The following is a 27,062-nucleotide window of genomic DNA, read 5'->3' as shown; positions in this document are numbered from 1 at the left end:
GTTACTGATGTCACCAATTAACAAATTTAGAGTATGAGCAGCACAAGTGTACATAGCAATGTGATTGTATTTTTCGTTAAGCATTGGTAAGGATTTCACCATTGCTGCAGCATTATCAGTGACCATAGCACCAAATTTTTCAGTGCCTATTTCTGTCATTATTTCTTCCATACAGAATACCATATACTCAGCAGTATGGCATTCAACATTGGTTGCCACTGTCTTGTGAAACACTGGTTAGGGTGTTAACATAATAAAATGTATAACAGATTCATTTATTTGGTTGCTCCAAGCATCACACTGCAGTGCAAGGGAAGAGGCTTCAGCAATTTTTGTTTTTATAAGAGCATCAATACATTGATATTCAGCTTCCAAAAGTGTGTACCTGGATGGAATCTTGTAAGTTGATCTTAATTTTTGCATGAAAGTAATCCAATCTTCGTTTTCAGCCAGTGAAAGATGCGATCCCAATGAGAATATAGCTTGTGCAAAAAATTCATTCAGAACTTTGTTTTCAGTTTCATTCATAGAATCAAAGTAGCGACTTATGGAGAGACACACCTTGGCTGAACTAGATGTGGAAGGTCCTGATGTAAATTCACTAGCACTATCACAGTATTCTATAGATGTTGAGGTGATCTGCTTCTGGACTGATAATTTTGTTGCCTCTTCCCTGATGTAAGCAGGAGTCTTCAAACAATTGGAAATATGCTCTCTCATCCTTGTCGTCTTTTTAATGTATTCAGCCTTGCAGTACTTATATTCATATAACACTTTGTCTCTAACTGTTTTATGAAGGAAATAATCCCACACATCACTTTTAGGCTTACTTCTTCTTTTCATGCTAATGAATACACAATTACACGTTTCACAAAAAAGAATAAATGTGTTATTGCCTCTTTATATTCTTTTTGTGATGCTTCCAGAAAGTTCCATAACACTCAGAATTCCTGACTCATGAATGTTCTAGAAAGTTCCATAACATTCTGGAACATTCTATAACGTTCTCAAACTATCTTGAATGATCAAGAAAGTCTTTAACATCTAAGGTATTTTAAGAGTTGAATACAATATATTATTTCAAAAGGAAATGAAAAATTAGAAAACTCTCAAAAATTCTCAGGAAAATCTTTTGGAGAATATTCTCGTTCTCTGAGAATATTCTCGTTCTCTGAGAATATTCTCACCTCACATCACTACAAGTAGTCAAGTACCCCATAAGCATAAGCATATCAGGTAGCTGACTGGAGTATCTACTACTTGCAGCCCCCCACCCCACCTCCCCAAGAGGCAGCATCAGGGAGAAAACGGGAACCAGTTCAGGGAAGAGCCAGCATAAAAACTGATTCCCCCAGCACTGGCTCCATGGTGCTGCCTGCCCCTGCCATGCCTCTGTCAGAGGCGGCAGGGGGAGGAGGAGGAAATAAGGGAGGCTGATAGGGGATATGCTGGCTGCCGTGAAAAGGGGCTGCTGGAATCAGCATGACCCGGGACCAAACAGTCCCAGCTCGTGCTGATCCAGGACACTGCACCTCTGCATTTGAAATCTAGTAAGAGCTGCCGGATTCTTACTAGATTTCAAATGCAGAGCCACAGCGCAGGTGGCTCCCAGTCAGCACAAGCCAGAACTGCTCAGTCAATACAAATTATATGAAATACACAATTAATCAGATAATCGCAATTTAACATCCCTGAACTGAACAAGTGTTCTCAGCAAGAGTATTCGACAAAGGCCCAGTCTGCACTAAAGATGCAACTGTAGGACAACTACTAACATGCTCTCTTCCACAAATGGGTTTGTTAACCCCTGGAGTGTTTCCATCACCGAAGTCAGCTACAGAGTAACTATGAACGTTTTTAAAAAGTTAGAACATTAAAAGGTGATTTTTGTTATTACAGACCTATAAATCTTACTTAAGTACCAGGAAAATTAGTAGAAGTTATAATTAAAAAATAGAACCACAAAATAATTACACAAATATGCTAGGACACAGATTCTGTGATGGCAAATCATGCCTCTAATCCCTGAGAATTCGAGTACATCAACAAAAGGGAAGGGCAAACTGGCCGATGCAATTAATTTTGACTGCTAAAAAGCCTTTGACAAAGTCCCTTAAAAGACTATGAAGTGAAAAAGTACCGTCATTGATTGGTTGTTTCTTAGCCAGTTTCTAAACAAAGAAATCAGAAATGGCTAATTTTCAACATGTCAGTAGTCAATAGTCATGTGCCCGCCAAACGTTCCACACTAAGGCCATGTCTTCACTTGCTGCACCAGAGATTGATCTTTTGGTGTTCGATTTAGAGGGTCTAATAAAGACCTGCTAAATCAAACCCTGAGGGTGGTTCTGGTCAGTGCCAATACTCCTCGCAGTCACAAGGAGTAAGCAAAGCCAATGAAAGCATTTGTTTCCCTCAGTGAAGACGGTGCCAACCTTGGCTTAAGGTAAGCCAATTCCAGCTACACATTTTACATAGCTGGAGTTGTATACCTTAACCGGACCTTTCAGGTCTAGTGAAGAGCAGACCTGGTCTAAGACTGTCATTTAATGAAAAAACTGTTGAAAAATGAGGTGGCAAAATTTGCAGATGAGATCAAAATATTTAAAGACTAGTAGAGACTGAGGAACCTGAGGTGAACGAACAGCTTGGTAACAGAAGAACCTAGCTATAACCTTTTGACAAAAAAAGGTTTGGTTAGGTGCTGCTGTTGCCAGCTCAATAAAGATCTCTTCTACTCAGAAATTGTGGAAAAATAGTGGAAGACACACAGTAACTTCTCAGTCAACGCTATAATTATGTTCCTGAAAAATGCTACACTTTAAGCAAAACTATGTTAAGGAAATCCAATTTCCCTATAAAAATTAATGTAAATGGGAGGGTAGGTTCCAGGGAACTTTTTTTCAGCAGACAAAAGACAGTATATACATAGTTTATTTTTTAAAAAAAATTAATACTATACATAGCAAAGATGATTGAGAGGCTTGGTTGAGACAGTGGAGTCAGAAGCCAGAATATTTCTCAGTGTGGGTGAGCCACAGACACACACACACTGTACATGTGAGAGTGCATGTATGTGAGACTGGGGTGGAGCAGACAGAGACCTGCACTGCACCTTTAAGTACACTGACCCCATTTCAAGAACACTACCCTTTGAAGTACTGTACTGTAGATCAGGAAATTCAGACTCAGTAATCTGTATATGTTTGTAACTTGCTTTGTAGAGATGAGGTGTGGAGGTGGGTGGAGGAGAAATCAACCAGGAAAAGGGACATCCTGACATCAATAGTACCTCTCTCTCCCTTTCCACAGCAAGAAAGGGGCTCCCAGAAGAAGCTATATAGGAGAGGGCAGGAGCAACTCTGCACTGGAGGGAGGGGCAGCTTAACTGCTGCAGGCAGCTGCCCAGACGCATACAGTATTTTACACGGAATTTAGGGGAGCTGATGGGTGGCTGCCAGCCCATCCTGGTTCCAAGCCCCCATGAGGACAGGATGTTCTTCCAGAAAATCCTGCAAGCAGGACAAAGCAGGAGGCCAAAAGACATTATAAGGGAGCACTGCATAATGTTAAATGAGAATGTTCTAATAAATAAGCAACATAACAATGAAACAACGTTAACCTGGATGTTAAGTGAGGAGTATTGCTATCAGCTTTCTCTAGAAAAAGGGCCAATGCTATTTTATAAAACTTACCATAGTTCAGACCAAAATAAAATAATGCAACTAACCTATCTTTACTTTCCTTAATACAATATGTACTTTGATCATTGCTTTGGGGATACATGGAGAAATTGTCATTAGAACTGGACTCTTGTTCTTCCTCTTCCTCCTCCTCTGCCTGAACAAGTGCATCAGAAAGATAACCATCTTCATCTCCTTCTTCTTCATCTAGTGCACACTGGGTAGAATCTCCCCATGCTGCCATTGTTCTAGTGAACATTAGATATTAAAAGATACAATTAATCTGCCATTGATAAAGGATAACTAAAATCAGAATACTAACAGTAAGCTTACACATTTTATATGCCAATGAATTCGCAACCTTCAAGCAAAGCAGAGACAGACTAGTTTTAAAAGAAATATTTGTATTTGAACTTTGTACCTAATGTTGTTAACAACAAATGTAAGAGAAGCTTTCTAATTTGTCTGGATTTACAGATTTGGTCAGAAAGAACCATTGTGATAATCTACAAAGAACTCCTTATACTACATAAACAATAGGACTTCCCTGAATTAACTCGTTTGAATTACAGCATATTGTTTAGAAAAATAGCCAGTGGAGATTTAACACTTGAAAAGAAGCTATTCCTTCAAGTTGGAATCAAACTGACAACATAAGTTTATCTGTCCAAACATGCTAGAATTCCACCATAACAATGCCTATTGAACCTAATATTTTAGGCATTTGACAGCATTTTTCATACAGCCATTTTCCCTTGTTTATATGGGTCTTTCTCCAGTAATGGGGCATTTCAAAAAATATAACAGCAAATATAAACAATGGTATGAAACTAAGAGGCAAGTGGGTACCCCAGAAAACTTTTAGGTGAAGTTTTAAAGGGACTAGTAAAGAGGTGTGACTTATGCCCTTACTTTTCCATCCTATTTTGTTGGGGTGTACAGTGGGTCTCTAATCCATCACTTTTAACAGATGCAGCAACAGGAGAAGTGGTTTCTGCCAGATCTCTTCTCCTCTCATGTTCCGCCATTAAAGCTTCAAGCTGTTTTCTTCTCTGTCGTAACTCTTCCCTTAAAATCTCATGCCTACGCATCTCAGACCATAGCTATTTAAAATAAAATAGTTTGAGCCTCCCATTTCATTTTACAATTTTAATTATATTCAAAATCATTACATTCACAAATTAGGCAAAGTTAAGATTTTTCAAAATTAGTCTGTTCTGACTATCTAGCAGAACAAGCAAAAATAAGAGGAGGTTACTCACCTTTCTGTAACTAACGTTCTTCAAGTGAAGCATCCCTGGGGGTGCTCCACAATGGGTGGTGATGCGTCCCAGCGCCTCTAGATGGATTTTTGCTAGCAGTGCATTGGAGCCACGCATGCACAGCATGCACACCTCCACTCCTCCCACCCCCCCCCCGGGGCCGTCAAGCATGCATGGCCACCCTCCCTTCAGTTTCTTCTCTATCTGGAACCCGGTGAAAGAGATAATTTATCTTTTATTATTATTTCTCCGAAGTAGAGGGGAGGAAGAGAGGGTAGTAGAGCACCCCCAAGAATGCTCTTCTCAAAGAACGTCAGTTACAGGAAGGTGAGTAACTTCCTCTTCTGCAAGAGGCGTCCCTGGGGGCGCTCCACAGTGGGTGACTACAAAGAAATACCTGTTATGGAAGCAGGGACTTCGGATCAGGTAAGTACGCTGTTTGAGTACAGCTTTTGCTAGTCTGGTATAATGGAGAGGGCCAGAGGAAAGTGCATAATGTTTCACAAAGGTGTGTTCTGATGCCCATGTGGCTGCTGTGCATATGTCATCGATGAGGACTTTCCTCAGGTAAGCGACCACTCTGGTGGAATGTGCCCGGACTGAGGTAAATGATAGTAAGTCATTAAGCGAGTAGCACGTGGCAATGCAGTCAGAGTACCTATGCAATAATCTTTGTGGTGATATCGGACTTCTTTTGTTGCGTTCAGCTATAGAAACAAAGAGACTATCTGAAAGGTTTGGTTCTGTCGACATAAAAGGAGAGAGCCCTTCTGACATCAAGGGTATGCATCTGCGCTTTGAACGCATTGGCTTTGGAAAAAATACCGGTTTGGAAAGAATACCAGTTTATAGTTTGGTTAAGGTGGAACGAAGAGCTCACCTTAGGTAAGAACTTGGGGTGCAGTCGCAGGGAGACTTTGTTCTTAAAAAAAGATGGTAAATGGCGGGTCAGCCATTAGGGCAGCCATCTCACTCTACATGCTGAGGTTATTGCTACTAGGAAAGCTATCTTTAGGGTTAGGTGGAGTAAGGAAGATGTAGCCATCAGTTCAAATGGTGGTTTTGTAAGAGTTGTTAGTACCATGTGCAAGTACCATGGTTCCCAAGGGACAGCAATGTCTGGGTATAGGGCTTATAGGCCTTTTAGGAACTGCTTAGTTATTGGACGTGTGAACACCGTAGTGTCATCCACTGGCATGTGGAAGGTTGTTATTGCTGCCAGATGGACTTTGATCGAACTGCAGGAGAGTTGCACTTGTTTGAGATGCAGTAGGTAATTTTGGATTGTGGGAAGCGGGGCACCCTGCGGTGCTACATTTCAGGAGACAGCCCAATGTGTGAAGCGGGTCCATTTATTAATATATGTATTTCTTGTCGTAGAATCCCTGCTGTATAAAAGGACGTTGCACACTTGTTGTGAGCATTGGAGCTCTACGCTCGTGAACCATCGAGGTACCAAGCCTTGAGGTGGAGAATCAGGAACTGAATGTGAAGAAACATGATTCCCTGTTGAGATAGTATAGACAGACTGCAAGGAAGGGTAATGGGGTGATAGCGGGCCATTCTGTTTAAGAGAGGAAACCATGGCTGCGGAGGCCAGCAAGGTGGTATGAGGATGACTTTTGCTTTGTCCTTCCATGTTTTTATGAGTACTCTGTTGAGGAGGAGAAAGGGGGAAAACGCATAAAGTAGGATGAGGATGTCCCCAAGGGACTACTTCCCCGGGCCCGCTCTGGAGCAGTACAGCGGACATTTCTTGTTGGTCCTGGTGGTGAATAGATCTATACAGGGATGTCCCCATCTCTCGAATATCTCTCTCAGAACTGCATTGTCGAGTTCCCACCCGTGGTCTTGTGGTAGGGGTCTGCTGAGGGAGTGTGCTGTTTTATTGAGGGCCCCGGGGAGGTGGCATGCATTTATGCAGATGTCTCGGGCCAGGCACCAGTTCCACAGTGTTATGGCCTCTTTGCAGAGGGTTTGAGATTGGGCACCCCCTTGCCTGTTTATATAGAACATACATGCCGTATTGTCCGTATATATTCTGACATGGGTTCCAGTAGTGTAAGGGAGTAATTGTTGACATGCTAGTCATACCACTCTGAGTTTGAGGACATTGATGTGTAATGTGCGTTCTGCTGAGGTCCAGAGGCCCTGTGCTGTAAGTCCTTTCATATGCGCTCCCCACCTGGTGAGAGAGGCATCAGTTGTGATGACTACTGTGGGTTCTGAGCCTTGAAAGGGTATACCTTTGCAAAGGTTGGACGATTTTGTCCATCACTGTAGTGATGTCTTTACTGCGTGTGGAAGTGATATTCTGGTCATCTGGTGTATATGTGGCATGTAGCGGAGTCAGAGCCAACCCTGGGTACACCTTATAAATAGGTGTGGATTGGGGACCACAGGATTGCACAATGCCATGTGACCTAGAAGTAGTAGGCAGTCATGGACCGTGACTGATGGCATTCCACGGAGGGAGTGTGCTAACCGGCTGATGCAGATGAATCTGTCGTTAGATAGAGAGGCCCTGGTTGTGACAGAATCTAGACGGAAACCAATTAAATGGATGGATTGCGTAGGGGTGAGCATTGATTTGCTGTAGTTTATGAGAAGTCCTAGAGTGGAAACAGCGTAGGACCACGTGAGTATGATGATAGGAATCGTGTCTGGTTCTTGCTTTGATAAGGCAGTCATCTAGGTACGGGTAAATAATGACTCCGCCCTTCCTGGGATGAGCAGTGACCACTGCCAACACTTTGGAAAATACCTTGGGTGCCGTGGAGAGGTATAGGACCGTATATTGGTAGTGTTGTGAACCTAGGGTATCAGAAAACGTCTCTGAGCTGGTCGTATTGACATTAGGAAGTATGCATCCTGTAGATCAAGACAAGAAAACCAGTCACCAAGCTCCAGAGCAGGGATAATGGTGGCCAGTGTAAACATTTTGAATTTTTGTCTTTTTATATATTTGTTTAATGCCCCCAGGTCAAGAATTGGGTGCCACCCGCCTGTTTTCTTCTCCGTGAGAAAACAGTGAGAGTAAAAGCCATTTCTGTGGAATTCTGGGGGGACTGGTTCTATGGGTACTAGCTGAAGTAAGTGATCCACCACTTGTGGTAGTATGGTCTCATGAGAGGGATCCCTGAAGAGGGATGGGGTGGGTGGGTGAGGTGGAAGGACAGAATGGAAGGAGACAGTGTATCCTGAGGAGACTGTTTGTATCACCCACTTGTCAGATGTAATGGCTTACCATTCATGTAGAAATGGTAGCAGGCGATGGTGAAAAAGTTTAGTTATATTTTGGAGCTCTGGAGTAAGTGACATGGTTTTCGGTCTCTCGACAGCTAGTTCAAATTTGCTTATTTGTTTCGGATGAGTGGCTGGGGTTGCTGTTCTGGGAGTGCTGTCTTTGTCGTCTGTTTCACTCACGATCTCGTCTTTGGTAGCGATACGTAACTTGTGAGAATTGCGGTCTCTGGTATGGCTGATTGCAGTATTGCCTTGTTCTCATTCCAGGCATCTGGATTCCCAGAGAACCTAGTGTCATGGAATGCAAGACTTCATTGGTTTCGCCGAGAAGAGCTTCTCATCCTCAAACGGCAGATCCTCAACTGACAGTTGGATATGGTGGAGAAAAGCAGATGAATTGAACCATGAGGCTCGTTGCACAACCACTGCTGTGGCGGTTATACTTGTAGCCATATTTGCTTCATCGAGGGCAGCTTGTAGAGCAGAGTGCGATATTGTTTGGCCTTCGGAGACGATCGCTCTGAATTGTGCCTTTTTGTTGTCAGATAAATCCTCAATAAAGGTGTTAAAATTTGCATAACTGTTGAAGTCATATTTACTAAGAAGCGCGGCGTAGTTGGCTACTCTCATTTGAAGAGTAGCTGAGGCATATACCTTTTTCCCCCCCAATGAGTCAAGCCTTTTATTATCCTTGTTGGATGGAACAGACCGGTTCTGTTGTGTACTTCTCTGCTGGGTAGCATCCACTATGAGGGAGTTGGGCAGTGGGTGAGTGAAAAGAAATTCAGAGCCTTTGGGAGGAACCTAGTATTGTCGATCTATCTTTTTACAGGTAGGTGGAATTGAAGCAGGTATTTGCCACAAGGTCTTTGCAGGTTCGAGTATGGCTGTGTTGACTAGCAACACGATTTTTGCAGATGGAGTTGCCTGGAGGATGTTTGAGTTCACGGTAGGAGTCATGTACCTCCTCCCTGGGGATATTTAAGTCAAGTGAGACTTTTGAAAATGTTCTGGAAGGAAGGACATCCTTGGTATTATTAGAGGACCGTGGTATGATGGCCTTAACCGTGCAAGACGGGGAGTTTGTGTGGAATAAAACTCCAGAAGCCGAATTTGGGGAGTCATGGCCTTCGGTATCATTTTTCCCCGTGCCCATTTGGTGTGACTGGGTCAGTGGAGAGAGAGCTTTTGCCATGCATTTGGTCTTATGTGGTCTCTTCTTGTATTGTTGAGGCCATTGGTTCCACAGGTGCCACAGTGGGGAGTAAGGCATTGATGGTGGCATCCATGGATATGGAGCCCAGGGAGCCATTGTGCTCTGGTAAAATCAGACTGGAAAGGATTAAATGACATTCCTGACACCTCTGAGTGGGAATAGCTGAGGTGAAAAAACAGCTAAGTCTTCTTCCCCCTCCATTGATGAGGGGAAGGGAGATTCTGAGTAATCAGAGACTGTAGAGTGAGATTGTCTGTTTTCACTCAAAATCTGAGAATTCAGAATAGAGGAGATTGTCAAGTCCTTGTACTTCCTGTAAGTCATAATAGGAGAGTGTGGCATGGAGAGCTGTGCTGCTGCCGAGAGTAATGCCTGCGGTGCCGTAGAAGCAGAGCGTGCAGCGTATGGGGTTGTCTCAGGCAACGGGGGAGAACAGGGGTGCCATAAGGCTGCCCAGTCAGCTGCTGTGGCGCCGCTGTAGTTGGTGTGGTGGTAATCGGCGGCATGTTCGATACCGCACTGTTTGAGGTAGGGCCGGTGTGGCCTGTTGCCTCTGTGAGGGCACTCTGCGTAGCGCTTCTGTGTTTAATGCGCAGCTCGCCCAAGCTACTGGGGAGGTCAAATGTACTGTGGCAGTGTTTGTCGGAGTATTAACTCCATTTCTCATTATAGCCAACTATCATTAACCAGCTAATTTAATACTTACGTCAAGACAAAATAGGGTCCCTAAGGAGAATCCGAAAGCAAAAGTGTTAACAGTTTTATGGATTAATTCATGAACATAGGAAACATGAATGAAAGGACAGATGTTTCTGCAAGAAGCTGTGGCCCCTCTCCTGGCTATATAAAGACAATGTCCAACTCCCCCTGGTTTCTTCACATGAAATGGCCAAAGTAGAAATGCTGATCCAGAAGGGAAAGAGAATGAGTTGTGGAATATCAAACTGCATCACCAGTGAGCACAGGACCAAGTGGCAGCTCTGCCATCGTGTAATACTGGAACCGGTCAATCCCAGTATATTAGAGAAACAAAGTGGATGAAATAATCAGTATTCCCTATAAGCTGAGCACTTATAAGCCGCTCAGTAGAAATTCAAATGCCATCCATGTGATTAACAGAGTGCTCACAGCACCTACAGCCAGCAGCATGTGTTTCTATTAGTGGTGCATATCCACACATGCTTTGGTACACACAAAATTTATTCCACACATGAATGGAAAAATTAGAGGGAACATTGGAAGTACTATCTATTATTGGACCAATTTCTTTGGGTGAGAGAAGCTCTGTGTCAGTTTGTCTTTTTATTAAACCAACTTCTGTTGGTGAAAAAAAGATATTGCCTCATTTTCCTTTTCTCTCCAATATGCAAACGTTGCTTAGAAATGCCATTGATATTGCTTGGATCCTCATGGAATGAGCTTACAGCCACTGAGGCAGTACAGTCTGAGCTACTTTCTATGCTGCCAGAATTATCCACCTGGAAACCATTATCCACCTGAAAACCATTTGTGAAGAGATTGCTTGCCTCTTCATTTGATCTACATATGAAAAAAAAAATCAAACAGATGAGATAAAGAATGGAAAAGTTTAGTTCTGTCCAGCTAAACAGAAAGCTAAACAATCACCTGACATGCAATATATGAAGATGCTGCTTTCATCTAGGGTTGAATGTATTTTAGGGAAGAACACTGGTGGATATGTAACTTGGTTTGAAAGAAACCTCAAACTACCTCAGATAAAAACTTAAGAATGCAGTTGCAAAGTTACTTCGTCTTTGGAAAATTGTTTGCAAGGAGGCTCCGGCATCAAAGCCTGCAGCTCCAGATGTTTGTGTCACAAAAAACAGTTTTCTGCCACAGAAGGTAGAAAGAAGTTGTCAGAGACCTGAATGGTGGTCTCATATGAACCACTAAGTCAGTATCAAGGTCCCAAAGAGAGAAACAATTCTTAAACAGTGGATGGAAAGACGTGACTCCTTTCAAGAACCTCACTTCCATGGAATTCAAACACTGACAGGTGAATGAAATGCTGAAATCATCTCCAGGTGCACTCTCAACAAGCTAAGTGCAAAATCAGGAGACTGAAGATGTGAAACGGGTCGTCCAAAATGTCCTGAATACAACCATTTTCAGTCCAATTCTTCAGGCTAACAAGCCGAGGTCAGAGAACTAACCTAATTGTCTTGGCCATGGTGGAACCATGAGAATGAGGCTGACCTGATCCAACTTCAGCTTGATCCAGCAGGGATGATCTGAATTGGAAAAAAAGCATACAGGAGCACAGATTCCCAGTTCACGTGATCTTGAATGGTCTGATGGACACTGTAGATGGCACAAAGCTCCAGGACACTGATGAACAGAGAAGCCTCATATTCTGAACATAAGCCTTGAAATTTAAGCAATCTCCGATTCATTCCCTCAACCTATTAAGGAGCAACAGGTTTGGAACATTAAACGTGCTTAAATAAGTTGTTCCTGGAAACCAGTTTCTGCTGAGGTCTTTCAATAACTCCAGTTATAGTTTTAAAATTCACACTCCTTTTACAGTCAAATTCTGCAATATTTGCTTAAATATCTATTTTGACAAATACTTCTCACTTCTACGATTCACTATTTGCTTTTTATTTTAAGACACGTGTTTGTAGAAAACATACATCTCACCATGTATATAAAAGACTTAAACATTTAAATATTTTGAAAGATATCAAAGGCTTTTTCCTCTTCAAAAAAATAGCCTCACAAGCAAGTAAAAAAATGTTAAATACCTCATTGTCCACTGTTACTGATACTTCAGGTTCAAGAACAGGCTTGCCTGCTGCATTACTTTCAACAGCTGGTGTTGAAGTAGCAGGTGAGGCTTGTCTATTCGCTGGGCAATTCCCCAAGCTAGCTGACAACTGAAAGATAAATTTTTAAAATTAAATAAATATCTTTCTACAGTACAGTAACAGATTATAGATTATTGCTTTCTGTAACTTTTACTTATTTCTTACAATTATTGGCTATGGCCTCCAAATAAATCTCTAACTCAATTTCAGACTTCTTAAGATAACACCTCAAAGTTAACACATGCTATGAGAACTCATCTCAGAACCCACATTACATATACTTTAACCAGCAAACAGACAATCTTATATTAAGACTGATGCTATGTGTAAGGTCAATATGGTCATCAAAAATGAATTTTTAAAACTCAAGCCAACACTGTGCAATGTGTAATAGGATACTGTTTTTTAGTAATTTTAACATTTTCAACTGCCTGAGAGCAACATATTTTTGAAAAAATTACTACTTTGTTAACTTTCATATTGCTAAAAGCTAAAATTTTAAAAGAAAGAGTTACTATCACATCAGGATTTATTCAAGATTTAAGGGGAAAACATAGCAAAAATGAAGGTGACAAACTTCACAAAGTTTGGTAAGTTGTGCTCATCTGAACATCTGTTTTAATGTACTGAAATATAAAGTCATCATCACAAGATGAGACATTACACTAGAATGCAGAGGCTCTGAAAAGGACAATAAGGTTTATGGGAAACAGACTAATGACAGTGAATATCCAGTGAGATTATGTAGCTAAGGGGGCAATGTGATCCTTGAATCTAGAAGAACATCATGTAGGAGTAGAGAAGCAGAACCTCCCTCTGCATATGGCAGTACTGATATTATTATTAAAATGCAGTATCCAGTTCTGGCATCATTTCTCAATGAATATTGAAAAGTCTGAAAGACTTCACAAAGGAGCTACAAGAACAATTTCAAGACTGAAAAGTATGCTTTATATAATGAGAAACTTAATAATAAGGGATAGCTCAGTGGTTTGAGCATTGGCCTGTTAAACCCAGGGTTGAGAGTTCAATCCTTGCGGAGACCATTTAGGGATTTGGGGCAAAAATTTGTCAGGGATAGTACTCGGTCATGCTGTGAAGGCAGGGGACTGAACTCAATGACCATTCAAGGTCCCTTCCAGTTCTAGGAGATAGGCAATCTCCATTAATTTAATTTAAAATGTGCCATCTTCTGAGTTGATTCAAGAGAGGAGTAAGGCATGTAGTGATCATGGCTTACACTACCAGTACATATGTAAGGAAGAGATTGATAGTATATGTTGCTAACCTAGCAGGAAAAAACACTATAACAAGAGTCAACAGCTGGAAGCTGAAGACAGTCAGACTAGAAGTAAAGGGCAAATATTTAACAGTACAGTACTGAAACGTGTGTACAGGCAGTCCCCAGGTTATGTACAAGATAGGGACTGTAGGTTTGTTCTTAAGTTGAATTTGTATGTAAGTCGGAACTGGTACATATTGTAGGGGAAACTCTAGCCAAACATTTCTCCAGAGCTCAGTTTTATTCTCCCACACCTCACTTCCCTCAGTCCTTTATTCTCAAGCTGAGGTGTCTGCTGAGAAAACCCGCTCTGCGTCTCCCTGGTCTGCTGGGGGGGGGGGCGCTAGCTTCGCATCTCCCTGGTCTGCTGGGGGGAAGCAGCTAGTGCGGGGTTGCCTCACCCTGTTTGTAAGTAGGGATCTGATGTAAGTCGGATCCATGTAACCCGGGGACTGCCTATATTAGTGTGGTGATTTCTCCAACCCGTGGAGTCTTTTTTTAAAGACTGAATATCCTTCTAGAAAGATTGCTATACCTAACAAACTATAAGTCTAATTTAGAATCTGTTGGGTAAGGTTCTACAACAAGTACCGATGTGAAAGTATAACTGAATAACCAAGTAAGTTGATGCTTACCATTTTCCACTCATGATTAAACTCCATCTGGGATCCTGGCTATCAGGCCAATATGTAGAGCCAGCAGCAGGGACCCCGGGCATACAGAGCACTACAGCACCTCTCACATTTCCCCCTTAATTCCCCCAGTATGTTTAACCATGTAACCAACAGAATTTTAATCTGTTACATGGTTATTGTTTTGCACACTATTTATATCACTAATGGTTAATGTATAAAAGAACATAGTAGATCAGAGGGAAAGGGAGATAATTTTAGTTTGGAAGCCATATATAAGTGGAAGCAGGGAGAAGACGTGAGTTTCAGGACTTAACCCCAACTTTAGTTAACTCTTCTGAAACTCTGGGATGAGTAGATTTTGGCTCTGGGTGGGACCAAAAATATGGGGTTCAGTGTGTTGTCGGGGCAGTCAGGAAGTATCCTGGGGGTAGAGGTGCAGGGTAACAGAATGTAAGAGCAGGGTGGGGTGCAGAGTTGGGGCAGGAGGTAGATTGCAGGAGTGGCTTAGGCTAAGAGTGCAGGGTCCAGGTGAGAGGGAGGGTGCAGGAGTGGGCTGGTGGTGTGAGTGCAAGGTCTGGGCAGGAAGGAAGGTGCAGGAGGACCAGGCTGCGGGTGCAAGGTATCAGCAGAAGGTGGAGTACAGGAGTAGATTAGCTGTGGGTTCTAGGAAAGAGAGGGTTGCAGTAGCAGGCAGGCAAGGTCTGGGTAGGAGAGGTGCAGAAGAAGGGTGATGTATGGGGTGGAGGGGGGAGGAAGAGTGCAGGACAAGCAGGCTGGAGATGTGGGTGCAGGAGTGGACAGGGAATGGGGCATGCTCAACTGGTGCAGTTCCTAAGGGGTTGCAAGTGGTTCTGTGCACTTCACTCCCTGCATAAAACCCGCTTCTGTTGGCCACGATTCTTAGCCAATGGAAGTGATGGGGAGAGGAGGAAAGGGGAAGGGAGGTGCCTCCAAGAAGCTGTTCCTGCAGCATGCAGAGCAGATTCTTCCCCCTGCCAGGGAAAGCAAGCTTGCCTAGACTGGACCTGAGAGGCTCAGAGCTCCTCCTCCCTCCCTTACAACACTCCCTGCATTGCTGGAGTGCCAGCACCAACAAGCCCCACTGCTGGGTGGCGAGGGTGAGCCTCAAGCCTCACAGGCTGGATCAAGGCAAGCCAAGGCCATAAGTTCCCCTCCCTTGTACAGCTGATTATAGCTATCCTTTATCTATAAATCTATGAATGGGTCTCACTATGTTTTTATTAAACATAATTCAAGTTTTAAATTTCAATTTTTCTACTTCAAAACTACTGTTGAGACACACTTGGTGCTCCTTGGCTGATATTCTTGGTGTATGTCCATACTACAATAATACACCTACTCACAAGGCTCAGGCTGTGGGGCTATCTAACTGCAGTTTAAATCTTCAGGCTCAGACCAGGTTCCAGCCCAAACCCAAATTACACAGTCATTTTAATAGCTCCATATCCCAAACCAACTTCCATGGACCAGTCTTAGATGTTTTACTGCAATGTAGGCCATATGCTTGCATTCTGTGAAGAAGTATACTCTACCTACTTGAAGGTCAGGACAAGCCTTCTGTAATGCTTGGATTTTTTCTTGAATCTCAATCAGTTTCCTTCTTTCTTCCTGAAGTTGCTTAAGTTCCCGCTGCTGCTGCTGAAGTTTAGCTTCATAGAATTTTTCTCTGTAGTAAGAGATATTAGCTGCATATTACCTAATAAGAAATTTGATGGAATTGTGATCTTTTAAGATAATTTTAAAAGACAATATACCTTGCTTTCTCATTCAGTCTCACATCTTTCTGCAACTTGTTGGTGTTAGCTCTGATGTTATTTGGCTGCTGCTTTGCCTCCTCTACCTCAGCCAAGAAGTAGTCACCCACATTAGATGCATCAGCTGTAGTTGCTTCAGGCTCTGTCTCATCATCCTGTAACATCAGCAGTGCAGTGAGCAACATTTTTCAACTGGTATAGTGACATTTTTAATAAACTATATTTTGTCAACAAATCTGAAAAAGCTTCATCTTTGCATGTAGTAAGATCCCATTGTGTGTGTATGTTTGTGTGTAAACACACACACACAAACACATACAAAGTACTCCAATATATTACTCTGCCTCTGTAAACTATAAAACACAAACAAGTCATACTCCAGCCATATGTAAAGTGTATACGGCTGGAGCAAAAGTTTATAGATGAAAATTATTACTGGAGTACTATGAAAAAGATATACAAAAATATGAGTTGAGGGACAACAGTAGAGAAGGAATAGGCAATTGACTTTTTAACCATCTTCCTACTGAGATCTTAACAAAATATGTACAAATTTAACCAGAACCCAATCTGTGTCTGTAAGAAAAAACGTTTAAAACAAAAAGTGACCTTTATGTTGCTTAAAATGCCCATTATTTTTACTCTTGATTCTCCACCCGCCCCATCTCATGTGAATTTAGGATTTTTTTTGAGTTAATCTGAAAGGCCACAAAACTGGAACTGCCATTTCTATTGCTGTCCAAAAAGGAATACTTTCAATGAAGAACCAATTAAAGCAGAGGGATAAGAGAGAGCAATGAGATCTGTATATTCACAATACAGTTATTGAATACCTAAATAATTGTACTCAGATTAACTAAACTAATGTCAAAAAGGATGGGAGGATTTACTTTTACAGTTTAAAATGATCTGCACCATAATTATGCACATAATTAATCCACAACCAGAATCCAGGGAAAAGCATAAGAAAAAAATTAAATATTTAAGCAGTTGTTCACAGTAGCTCTACTCTCTGGCTACAATAATTCCACTTACATAAGAAACTTGAACACATACCTTAATTAAAACACCATTGTAAGAATTACAATTTTTAATACTGTATAGGTTTTATTTTTATATTTACTTACTGCGCAAAGATAAGATGTGTAATTTTTCAACTGCCTGTTAAGGGGAATTATGTTAATCTTTTTTCAACTGAAAGTCAATAGGAGCAATTTTTTTTTGGAGGGGAGGGGTGGAGAGAAGGGGACAAAAAAAAGGAAGAAAAACATATTCTATTAAAAAACACTGAATGGACAAGGCAATTCTTATTTTGCCCGCTATTTAGTTTGAAAACATCAAATTATTATGAAAATATTGACCAATTAATTTTTCCCCCAATTCCAGTAGAAATAGGTGTTATTTAAAAAAAAAAATCTGTTAATATGCAGTGAGCAAGAGACAAAGTAGCAGGACCCAAAACCTAAATGCAAGATTGATTTCTCTAATATTCATTATCCAGGTGGAAAAAAAACTGCAAGAGTAACAAAGTCTAAACACTGACAAATTAGATTTTTAGAATTCAGTCAGTGACCTATGGTGTTTCTTGAGAAAGTTAGTTATAATTTAAGTTGAAAGTATTTTAGATTGATGTTACAAATTGACCATTTCCATATTGGACAAATCAAACTTCTGCTGTTTTCAAGCTTTAGAGTGGAGCATTACTACTTTATTAGTTTGGTCTTTTTTTTATTATGCAAATAGTTTATACATTTTAGAATTGATAGTTTGTTGGTTTTTTTTTTTTCAAATTCAATTCATGTTCACAGGCAAATATCAAGATTATATTTGTAAAAAGTACCTGTACCATAGCTACAAGATTTTGTAACTGTTTAAGTTTTTGTTTTGCAGCTATAAGTCTATTGATCTTCTGCTCAAACTCAGCATCCCCACCATCAGCTACACTGCTTCTGCAGCTAGATAAAGAAACTTCACTGGTTCTATCCTCTTCCACTTCATCATCAGCACCTTGCGACATATCAGTATCTTTGTTGTGGTCCCTATTACGACAATCTGAAAGAAAAACAACAGAAACAGTGCCAATGTTACAGATAAAAACTCTAGTGTATTTGTTAATAAAAAAATCACAGAATGTTCATATGACTAGCGCATTTCAGATGTGAAGCTGTACTGCTCAAAGGAATCCAAAGTATTTAAGCCATTATTTAACACTTAATTTATAAAGAGATCTGGAGCTCCCAAGCCATGTTACCAAGTAGAAAGCATAAGGAGAGTCAGCTACGTGTTCCCAAACACAAATTGTTATTCATTTTAGCTCTATATAAAGCCATGCTTGAATATCTTGAATAAAGCATACCTAATGTTGAAGACATATTTAAAGTCCGTAAGTTCACAGCAGATCGGTTATTTATTTCACAGTCAGTATTAAGGTGTCTTCCATCTCTATTAGTAGTTCCACACTGTATGTTGGAATTGCTATTTATTTCACCCCAGCTACTAATTCCCTGAGGGTTTCTAGGGGAAAATATTCATGTTAAATATCAGTTCTCAGTCCATTAAAGCTTTTCTTTTAAAAACTGTAACATATAAATGTTTAAAGAGACAAGCACATGACTTTAACACCAATAATTTTAGATTAATGTGCTCAACACTACAATTACCAGATAAAAGATCATTCAAAACAACCATATACAAACCTTAACATCCCATTACTCTTTAGTGGGACAACCAGAATCCCCTCAACCAAGCTTTGCATTACACCTCACAACTATCAGACAGGAGATGGTCTACAGCAGGGATAGGGAACCTCAGGCCTAGGGGCCATATGTGGCTCCTAGATTGCCTGGATCTGACCCACCCAGGTTCAGGGCCTCCTCTAGCATTGGGGTGCCCGCACTGGTACTCCAGCCCCAGCCCCCTCTGTTGCCCCACCACAGGAATGGATCTCATAAAATCTACTAGGCTGGGGACTCGTAGTCTCTGGTGTGTGAGAGCAATGGGGGAAGCATCTTTTTCCTTCTCAGTCAGGAGCGACATGAGGGAGGGTTTTTTTTGCTTCTTACTTGTGTGCGGCTCCCCAACTCATTTTTTCTGTGGGTCAGTGGCCCCCAACCCAAAAAAGGTTCCCAACCCCTGGTCTACAGCGTAAGAGTCCCCTTTCTGAATAATATCCCCCACATAAGTTTGCAAGTGGAGCTGAAGTTCTCATCCAAGTGTATAAAATGTTACATGGTTTGGGACTTGGTTACTTAAATGATTATCTGTACAACCAAATACATATGGAACCCCTTCAATGTGAAGAGAAGCAGCTGTCAACAGGGCATATCCATGAACATCCCTCAACACCACAATTCATTTCTGCCTTGATTCTCTGGACTAGATTTCTTAGACTCACAGGTACACTGCAAATCCCATAAGGCTGTTTTAATGTGCCTGGTTATCCCTTCTGTATTTTATCTTAAATTGCTAGTAGGTATTAAGTGTTGCCAACTGATGCTAGAAAATCTAAACGGGAACATTAATTTTGAAACAATTTTAAAACTTTTTAACATTTATGGAAAAAGCATACTTTATCCATTAAGCCCTTTCTGGAGTTTTGTGGTCTAATCAGCAAGGGGTCTAAATCCATAGTACACAACTGTAGAGGTGTTGAACAATTTAGGAACTAACAACTGGACTAAGAAGAATACTGTGTTAACCAAGATTAGGTTAACAACATAATAAAGGGTATTTAAAATGAATTGACACAAAACAAAATCAATGTAATCAAATTATTAATAAATTCTAGTTAATGACACCATTTTACCATGCAGAACCTACAACAATTAAGGCCATCAAATTTAAGACTTAAATATATAAAAAAGTAACCTAATATTGGTAACAGGTTGTGGATTTTCATTCTCAGAATCAAATTCTGATTCTCCTGTGTCCTCCTCTTTAGTGTTTTCATTCACAGCATCAGTCATCATATCAGATGTCTGTTCATAGTAATGAACTAACTCTCGCAATTCATTCAATCTTTTACGAACTTCATTCAGTTTCCTGGAATGAAAGCAGAATACTTCATATGCTGGATCAAGAAATGTAAACTTAAGATTCATTTATTTATTTAACAGTGTTCTCAAAAGAAGTGCAGCAAAATTAGCCAAATAATTAATGTATAAATATACCATAATTTGAAATCTCTAACAATCTTTGCTTGAAGATGTTCTGAAGCCCAAGTTAATCTGTACGATATTTCACATAAAACAGTATTAGTAAGGTAAGAACATAAAAACGGTCGTACTGGGTCAGACCAAAGGTCCATCTAGCCCAGTATCCTGTCTGTCGACAGTGGCCAGCACCAGGTGCCCCAGAGAGGGTGGACCGAAGACAACGATCAAGCGATTTGTCTCCTGCCATCCCTCTCCAGCCTCTGACAAACAGAGGCCAAGGACGCCATTTTATCCCATGGCTAATAGCCTTTTATGGACCTAACCTCCATGAAATTATCTAGCAATATGTAGCTCAAGATAACTAGGCTTTCTGCATCTTTCAAAAATATGCTACTTGGGGGGGAAAAAAACTTAACTTAAAAGTATACTGAACAACTTAAGCTCATCACAACAAATAAATACAATAAAATATATTAAACATTTTACTGGAGTTTTTCTGTTGGGTTTAAATTGTCATCCTCTTCACTCTCATTCTGAGAAGGAATGGATTCAGGAGGATAAGGAGCAGATGATGCTATGCTGTTAGACTCTCCGTTGACCACAGTTACTATGCCTAGAGGAGCAGAGGCAGCTGAAGTTGTACTTCTTTGATCAATACTCCTTTGAGGAGAGCCTGACACAGGCAAGACTAAAAAACAAAGAAATGAAAAGCATCAAATCTGATTTACATAAAATATGTAAAGACATTATCTATAAACAGAATACTTAGACAGCAATAAAGATTGGTCTTAAGTATTCGCAAATTTCACTGCATTTATTATAGGCAGTGCTGGTGATGCTATCATTATGTTCGCCCAGATTTCTCATTACAATACCCTATTTTCAGTTCCTTGTAACCTTACTCAACTGTAACCATTTGTGCTTAAGTTTTTCATGCGGGAGGTCTGTTTTGTATTCACTTTTGTTGGTAAATTTCAGCCAAAAGGATTCAATCATAATGAGAAATAAGTTAGAGAAAAATATGTTTTACCCAAATTAAACAATTGTCAACTTTAAAAAAAAAAAAAAAAAAAAAAAAAAAAAAAAAACCCGTAGCCCTTCAATGCGTTACAACAATAAGAATTTAAAACTTTGCAAGGCTGTGACAGGGATGTGCTTTTTAATGTCCTCATAGAAGTCTGTCCAAATTTTTTCAAGTTATAAGCATATAAAAAAGTCAGTTTGAAATGTTCAGTAAAGGTTCTACGATTAGCTAAAAATCTCCTAAGTCTCTCCTCACTTAGCATACACAAGCTTTTCAAAGCCCCTGTGTGTGACTTCTCATGCACCATACCCAAAAAGCAACCAAGCAAGCTCCAGCTCAGATCTAACAGGGACAAAGCCTGGTTTTCCCTGTAATTCCTATGTTGTTTCAGGGCAGGGACCAACATCTAAATGTCCCTCCTGTGCTGGCACCTTGAGGTGGCACAGCAGCTTAAGAGAGGAAGTTGTCAGATTGTAATGCAGATGTGTGTTGGGGGAGGAGGGACGGCAAATATGATTTCTGGCATTTCTTAAGCTTCTCAGCCCTAGCCTTTCCAAACTTCATAATTTGTTTAATGTAGGTTTGTTTGGGGTTGGGTTTTTTTGGGGGAGGGAACGGAGAGGGGGAGAGTTTTAGTAATAGAACAAACCTGAGATTTAGGGCTTCAAATGTCAGGAAAAAGGTCATAATCATTCCACAGCAACCTAAAGGGTTGCCTACGTGTACAGATACTACAAGTCTCATGCCACATAGTTTCAATGGGATAGGATTTTAAAATTAATGTCTTTTTATAAAGCCAAGTTAAATACACAAAAATAGTAGCAAGTACCCCTAGTTATATTAAAATTATAATCAAATGTCTATTTGCATATTTTATTGACGTTTACAATGGAGAAAGTATAACAAAGGAGAAATTATAACAAACAAAACTAACAATTTTTCTTAATCATACATGATGGGAGCTCAGATTAGGAAAATGTTTATCTTTTCTGTTGCTCAGTCCCGGCTCACGCCAGGTCCGACAGTATCCCTCTGCAGCTCTGCATTTAAAAAAGTTGAGAGCTGGCATGCAAGCACACTGGCTCAGTCCCAGCTTGCACCAGGTTCGACAGCTACCCCGCTGCAGAGTCCCAAATTGAACATCCCAACCTATCAGATGCAGGATCCTGACCTGCGGTAGAGACAACTTGTCTGTGGACAAAGGGAGACGTGAAATCTCACTACCCAGCGTGGCAAGGCTGTAACTGCATCATCACTGCCTTGTATTTTGATGTACTTTCCTCACCATTTGCTGAATTAATGAAGGGAGAGCACACACAAGACCTCATCCACAGTGCAAAAGAAATGTCTCTGAAATGGACTGTTTGCCTCTTCCTATACTTGAACAGTAGATGGGAAACTTCTTGTTGAATGGGGTTTCCAACAAATCTATAAGGGATCCCAGTTGGAGAAAATCTTTTGAGCTTTTAGATCTTTCCAAGAGCAGTTGTGCATCATTTGTCCCACTGAGACAGTTCACCAAACACACTTCTCTCCTCTGCTAGATGCAGTGCCAGACAAACATTGTGAAGAGTACTGCAATTAGATAAACTGATTGCCTTGGCACATAACATATAAGTATTTCTTCCCTTACATAAGGAAGAATCTGAGGGCCAACTAAATGGCTTTTAATTCCAACACATTTATATTCAAGTTCTTTTTGCGAGACAGCCAATGGCCTCAAATTGTAAGATTACTGACATGAGCTGGCCATTTATTATTGGATGTATCAGAAGTTATCACAACCAAAAGTGAAGGAGGATTGAACAAGACTCATCTGGGGACTGCAAAGCAGTCTTCCACCTCATATCAGTGAATTTAGGACATGATGGCACGATGAAGACTGTCATCTTGAGCTATCCAGAGCTACATAGACCTTATTTGGACGCTATTAATGGAAAAAATCCCCAGATCTAAATGGAACTGAGCAATCCATCTTGCATAATGGCTGGAAGGAACTGAGGCAGTAAAGCCACACACATCTCCCTTACAGAGCCTTTGCACTCAGAACATTTGAATATGCTAAGGGAGGGGCAGGAAATGGCATATGTGTACCTCAAATGACAATACTTGGAGAAGGTTCTACCATTGGGTTAACATGCTGCTGGATAGTGCCTAAAAACAAAAATGCAGAGCCACTGAAAGGAGAACAATGAGCATAGGTAGGTCACCAAAAAGTTTCACGGCAATGCCCTAGTGTCAAGCTCTTTCCCATCTCCCTCTGTACATTCAACTGAGTCATTAGTTTACACGTTGTTTCTGTAAAAACTATAAACTACAGTAAACAAATCCAGTTTAAGCTGTGTTCTGCCTACATTTACTTACAGGAAGAGTTGTTCAGATGCTGGTCACGAAGTGTATGAAGTTCTCCTAACAGCTTATCCATTTTTTGTTTTTTACCCTGCAACATTCTCATCTTGCTAAAAAGTTGTGCTTTCTCATCAGATAAGTGCTGTGACATAGAAGAATTCCTACTTTGTGAAATCTCTCTGGTAAGTGAAAGACTTTCTGCTTGCCTTCTATTATCTGGCACAGGTTGAGTCTAAAATAAATAAATTTTATTTTACTACAACTATTATGAAGATGCCATATTAATTCGCTAGTTACGTCTCACAACTCCAGAAAAGGGGGAAAAAAAAACCACCTCATTTAACTTGTTAAGCTCAAGGCTAGTGCAAAGAGCTCCATAACAAGAAATCACGGTTCTCAAACTAAATATGTAATAAATTCTTGTATTCTTCCAATTGCATAGTAACTAGTATGGATTGGATGTGAAACTGTTGCTTTCAGCTTCAAAGAAAGAACCGTGTATAAGTTGAAACTAAGCTTGCATCAGCCAATGAATAACCACTTCTAGCCAAAGTAAACCAATAACATAGAAAACATCAATTGGAATAAAAAAAAACAGAAAACAATTTTAAAATAAAATCATGTTAAGATTTTCCATATACTAAAAAAATTTCAAACGTACTGCATGATTTTTTAAACCTGTTGACCATATATATATAATTATTGTTAAGAGTAGTATAAATAACCCACAGCACATGTTACTGAGAATGTAATTAGAAGAAACCATACTTCAGCAAATCATACAAGTACAGGCATTTACATAAGCATTTAAGAAGCAGCAATACAAAAAGCTAAAATGTTGTGCATCACAGCAACAATATCTAAGAAACAAGATCTTTTAAATTTCATATTACTGCCATGAAGATTTAACAAAATGTTATCAAAGCTGCAATCACTCATTGTATGAAAAAAATATACTGATAAATGTCAGAATAGCTTTAAAATAAACTCATTTCTTCAAGTCTTTTTAAGACCCCTATAGGGAAATTGAACTAAAATAAATATAGCAACACAATATTAACTTACCTGAGATTCATGAAGCTGATTGTGAAAACGCTGGATTAGGTCATTTAGTTCTTCATTTAGTTCAGATGTAATACTCACTCCTGAAATGCTACCTGTGGTCTCTGTTACAACTACAGACAACAGTAAGTTCAACACATTAAACTAAAAAGTTATTTTGAAAAAAGAATATATATACTTCTTTTAAAATTATATAAAACCATAGCTACTAACATATAGCACTAGATAGACAAATTTTATTTTTCAACTGTACTAATTCGTGTGAGCACATTATATAAGATTAAAATCAAACAAACTTCTGTAATAATCCATAGAAAAACAGATGTCCTTAAAAAAAAATATGCACCTTCCTAAATCCAAGAAACTCATCAGTTGGGCTTACGTCTACAATCTAAATTTCACCAACAAAAGTGCTGGTATCGAAAGCAGTTGGCAGCAGAGACTCTCCTGCCAACATAGGCAAGGTGGATTGTTGGAGGTGGTTCAGTTATGCCAGGAGATGGCTAAGAGCAGCTGCATAGAAGACCTTACATAGGCACCAGAATGTACAGCTTCACTGTGAAAACTGACTATGCAAAAGCATACCTTGTTCAGCAGATCAGTTCCTTTTGAGTTTTTGTTTTGGTTTGGTTTGTTTACACAAAAATCTGTTAACTTCAGTTTCTGGGTTTTTTGTTTGGGTTGTTTCTTTAAAAAAGATCTACATGACCCCAATGTTCCTAGGAAGAATCAGCTGGATTGCTTATCAACAGAACTTTATAGTCACTGAAAAGGGATTATATGGGTGTAAAAATATAAACGTGGCCTCCACAATCTTTACTGGCCATGGGATGGCTAGAAGGAAATACCTCAGTTTTACATTCAGATCTGATGTGCACTGCTGGCAGTTAGAAGAAAAAAAGCAACATTTTGACTTGTGAACATTTGATATGGAAATAAAGACAAATGTAGTACCCTAAAATATTTTTAAAACAGTCACAATTCAAAATGCACACCGAGACCTGAAAAATCCACCTATTTTACCCAAACCAGATTGTGGGTATCCGGCCTATTTTTAGTTTTCTTAGTAAGCCTTTAACTTGGTTTATTTTTAAAATGTTACATTCTCATAAGAGGAACACCAAAGAACAGTGAACAAAGCTCTCCCTTAAAGCTTACTTAAGTAAGCCACTCCTCTGTCTACTCCTCCTACTCTATGAAGAAAGAATCTTTTTGTAGGGGAAAGGAGAGGGAGAGTATGGAACTTCCATCTTTTGCAAGTAGTAGGGAATCTGTTTAGGGGAACAGACACTATAAAGGCAGAGCTGAAAGTGCCCACAAGCTGATTCAGAAGAACTACATGGAACTACTGATCACTTGCTATTTCTCTCTACTCACACGAGAAAACTGAGTATCCACCCAGTTATACATCTCCTCCTATAACATTATCGCTATAAAAGAGGAAAATGGAGAACAGTTGATCAAAGCAATGAACTTAACAGCTAGTTTGATAGCAGAAAGCCTCAGAAAGAACTAACTTCCTCTTTCCCCACCACAAAGCTCTTTACAAGTAGCTAATACACATCTAGACAGGCTTGTGCGTAGTGCTGGAAAGAAGCCAATGGCTATAGATAATGAGTGACACTGGGAAAGGTAGGAAAGAAGTTCTGGAGGAAAAATTTAGAGTGCTAAGAAAGAGACTGAAGTTCAGATCTTCATGGTAGCATTCTCTGAAATTCTTCCAGTTCCCTGTGTGGACCCAGTTAAGACAGGCAGAACAGTAAGGTCTCAATGCATCAATGTGATGATGGTGCAGAAAAGAACAGGTTAAATTATTAGAAACTAGGGAGCCTTTTGAGAAAGGAGGATGTAAATAACCATTAATATATAAACAATCAGTTAATCAAAATTATATACCATTTAAACACGAGTCCTTTAAATAGAAGCAGCTGAAAGGGCTTGCATGTCCCCAGCCCGCAGGCAATGCACTAGTATCGCCGGAGCTGCGAGTGCTTTTAACTGTTTCTATTTAAAGGGCTCATACCTCCTAGACGTTTGCGTTGCCTGGCATCTACCAGGCAGACACAAAACCTTTCAATAGAAGCAACGAAAGGGCTTGCACCTCCTGGCTCCATGCTAGCCCATTGCCTGGAAGCCAGGGACTTGAGTCCTTTCAACTGCTTCTATTTAAAGGGTTTCCACCATCCCCACAACTGCCAGGCAACAGCCCCATGGAAAGCACGAGCCCTTTAAATAGAAGCAGTTGAAAGGCCTTGCATGTCCCCAGCTCTCAGGCCAGGAGCAGTGAGAGCTTTGAATAGCAGGAATTGAAAAGGCTTACAGCTCCCATTTCCGGCTAACGTGATGCCTTGGAGCTGCAGAGGAGGCATGAGCCCTTCCAACTTATGCTATTTAAAGGCTTGCCCCTCTGCCCCAGGCCCCACCCCTTCTGGGGCAGCCCACGACCACTACAAAAAAATTTTAAGTGGCCTCAACTCAAAAATTATTGCCCAGCCCTGCTTTAGGCAGAGACCAAAAGTTAGAACATTCACCCCCAGAGATTCTTT

At 40.4% G+C, this 27,062-nt stretch overlaps 1 protein-coding gene across 12 annotated transcripts in view; it reads right to left on the bottom strand.

Annotated features, from left to right (window-relative positions):
- PCM1 (pericentriolar material 1) overlaps positions 1-27,062 on the bottom strand; it is an 87,563-nt gene that overhangs the window by 39,363 nt on the left and 21,138 nt on the right. For 10 of the 12 annotated variants that reach the window (XM_075931153.2, XM_075931152.2, XM_075931157.2 and 7 more), the window contains 11 exons: positions 24,520-24,629; positions 23,470-23,686; positions 20,568-20,769; positions 19,795-19,968; positions 18,284-18,441; positions 17,768-17,979; positions 15,928-16,082; positions 15,710-15,839; positions 12,173-12,304; positions 4,596-4,786; positions 3,731-3,931 (listed from right to left, as the gene is read on the bottom strand). In XM_075931153.2, coding sequence (XP_075787268.2) covers positions 3,731-3,931; positions 4,596-4,786; positions 12,173-12,304; positions 15,710-15,839; positions 15,928-16,082; positions 17,768-17,979; positions 18,284-18,441; positions 19,795-19,968; positions 20,568-20,769; positions 23,470-23,686; positions 24,520-24,629 — 1,882 coding nt within the window. Of the gene's footprint in view, positions 1-3,730; positions 3,932-4,595; positions 4,787-12,172; positions 12,305-15,709; positions 15,840-15,927; positions 16,083-17,767; positions 17,980-18,283; positions 18,442-19,794; positions 19,969-20,563; positions 20,770-23,469; positions 23,687-24,519; positions 24,630-27,062 lie in introns of those variants that run through there. The other 2 variants (XM_075931155.2, XM_089777885.1) reach the window with 2 other exon arrangements.

Source organism: Pelodiscus sinensis, chromosome 4 (genome assembly GCF_052426305.1).
Source record: "Pelodiscus sinensis isolate ZL-2025 chromosome 4, ASM5242630v1, whole genome shotgun sequence".
Lineage (NCBI taxonomy): Eukaryota > Metazoa > Chordata > Testudines > Trionychidae > Pelodiscus > Pelodiscus sinensis.
Note: the sequence above shows the minus strand (reverse complement) of the source record. Positions and strands in the feature narration are given on the sequence as shown.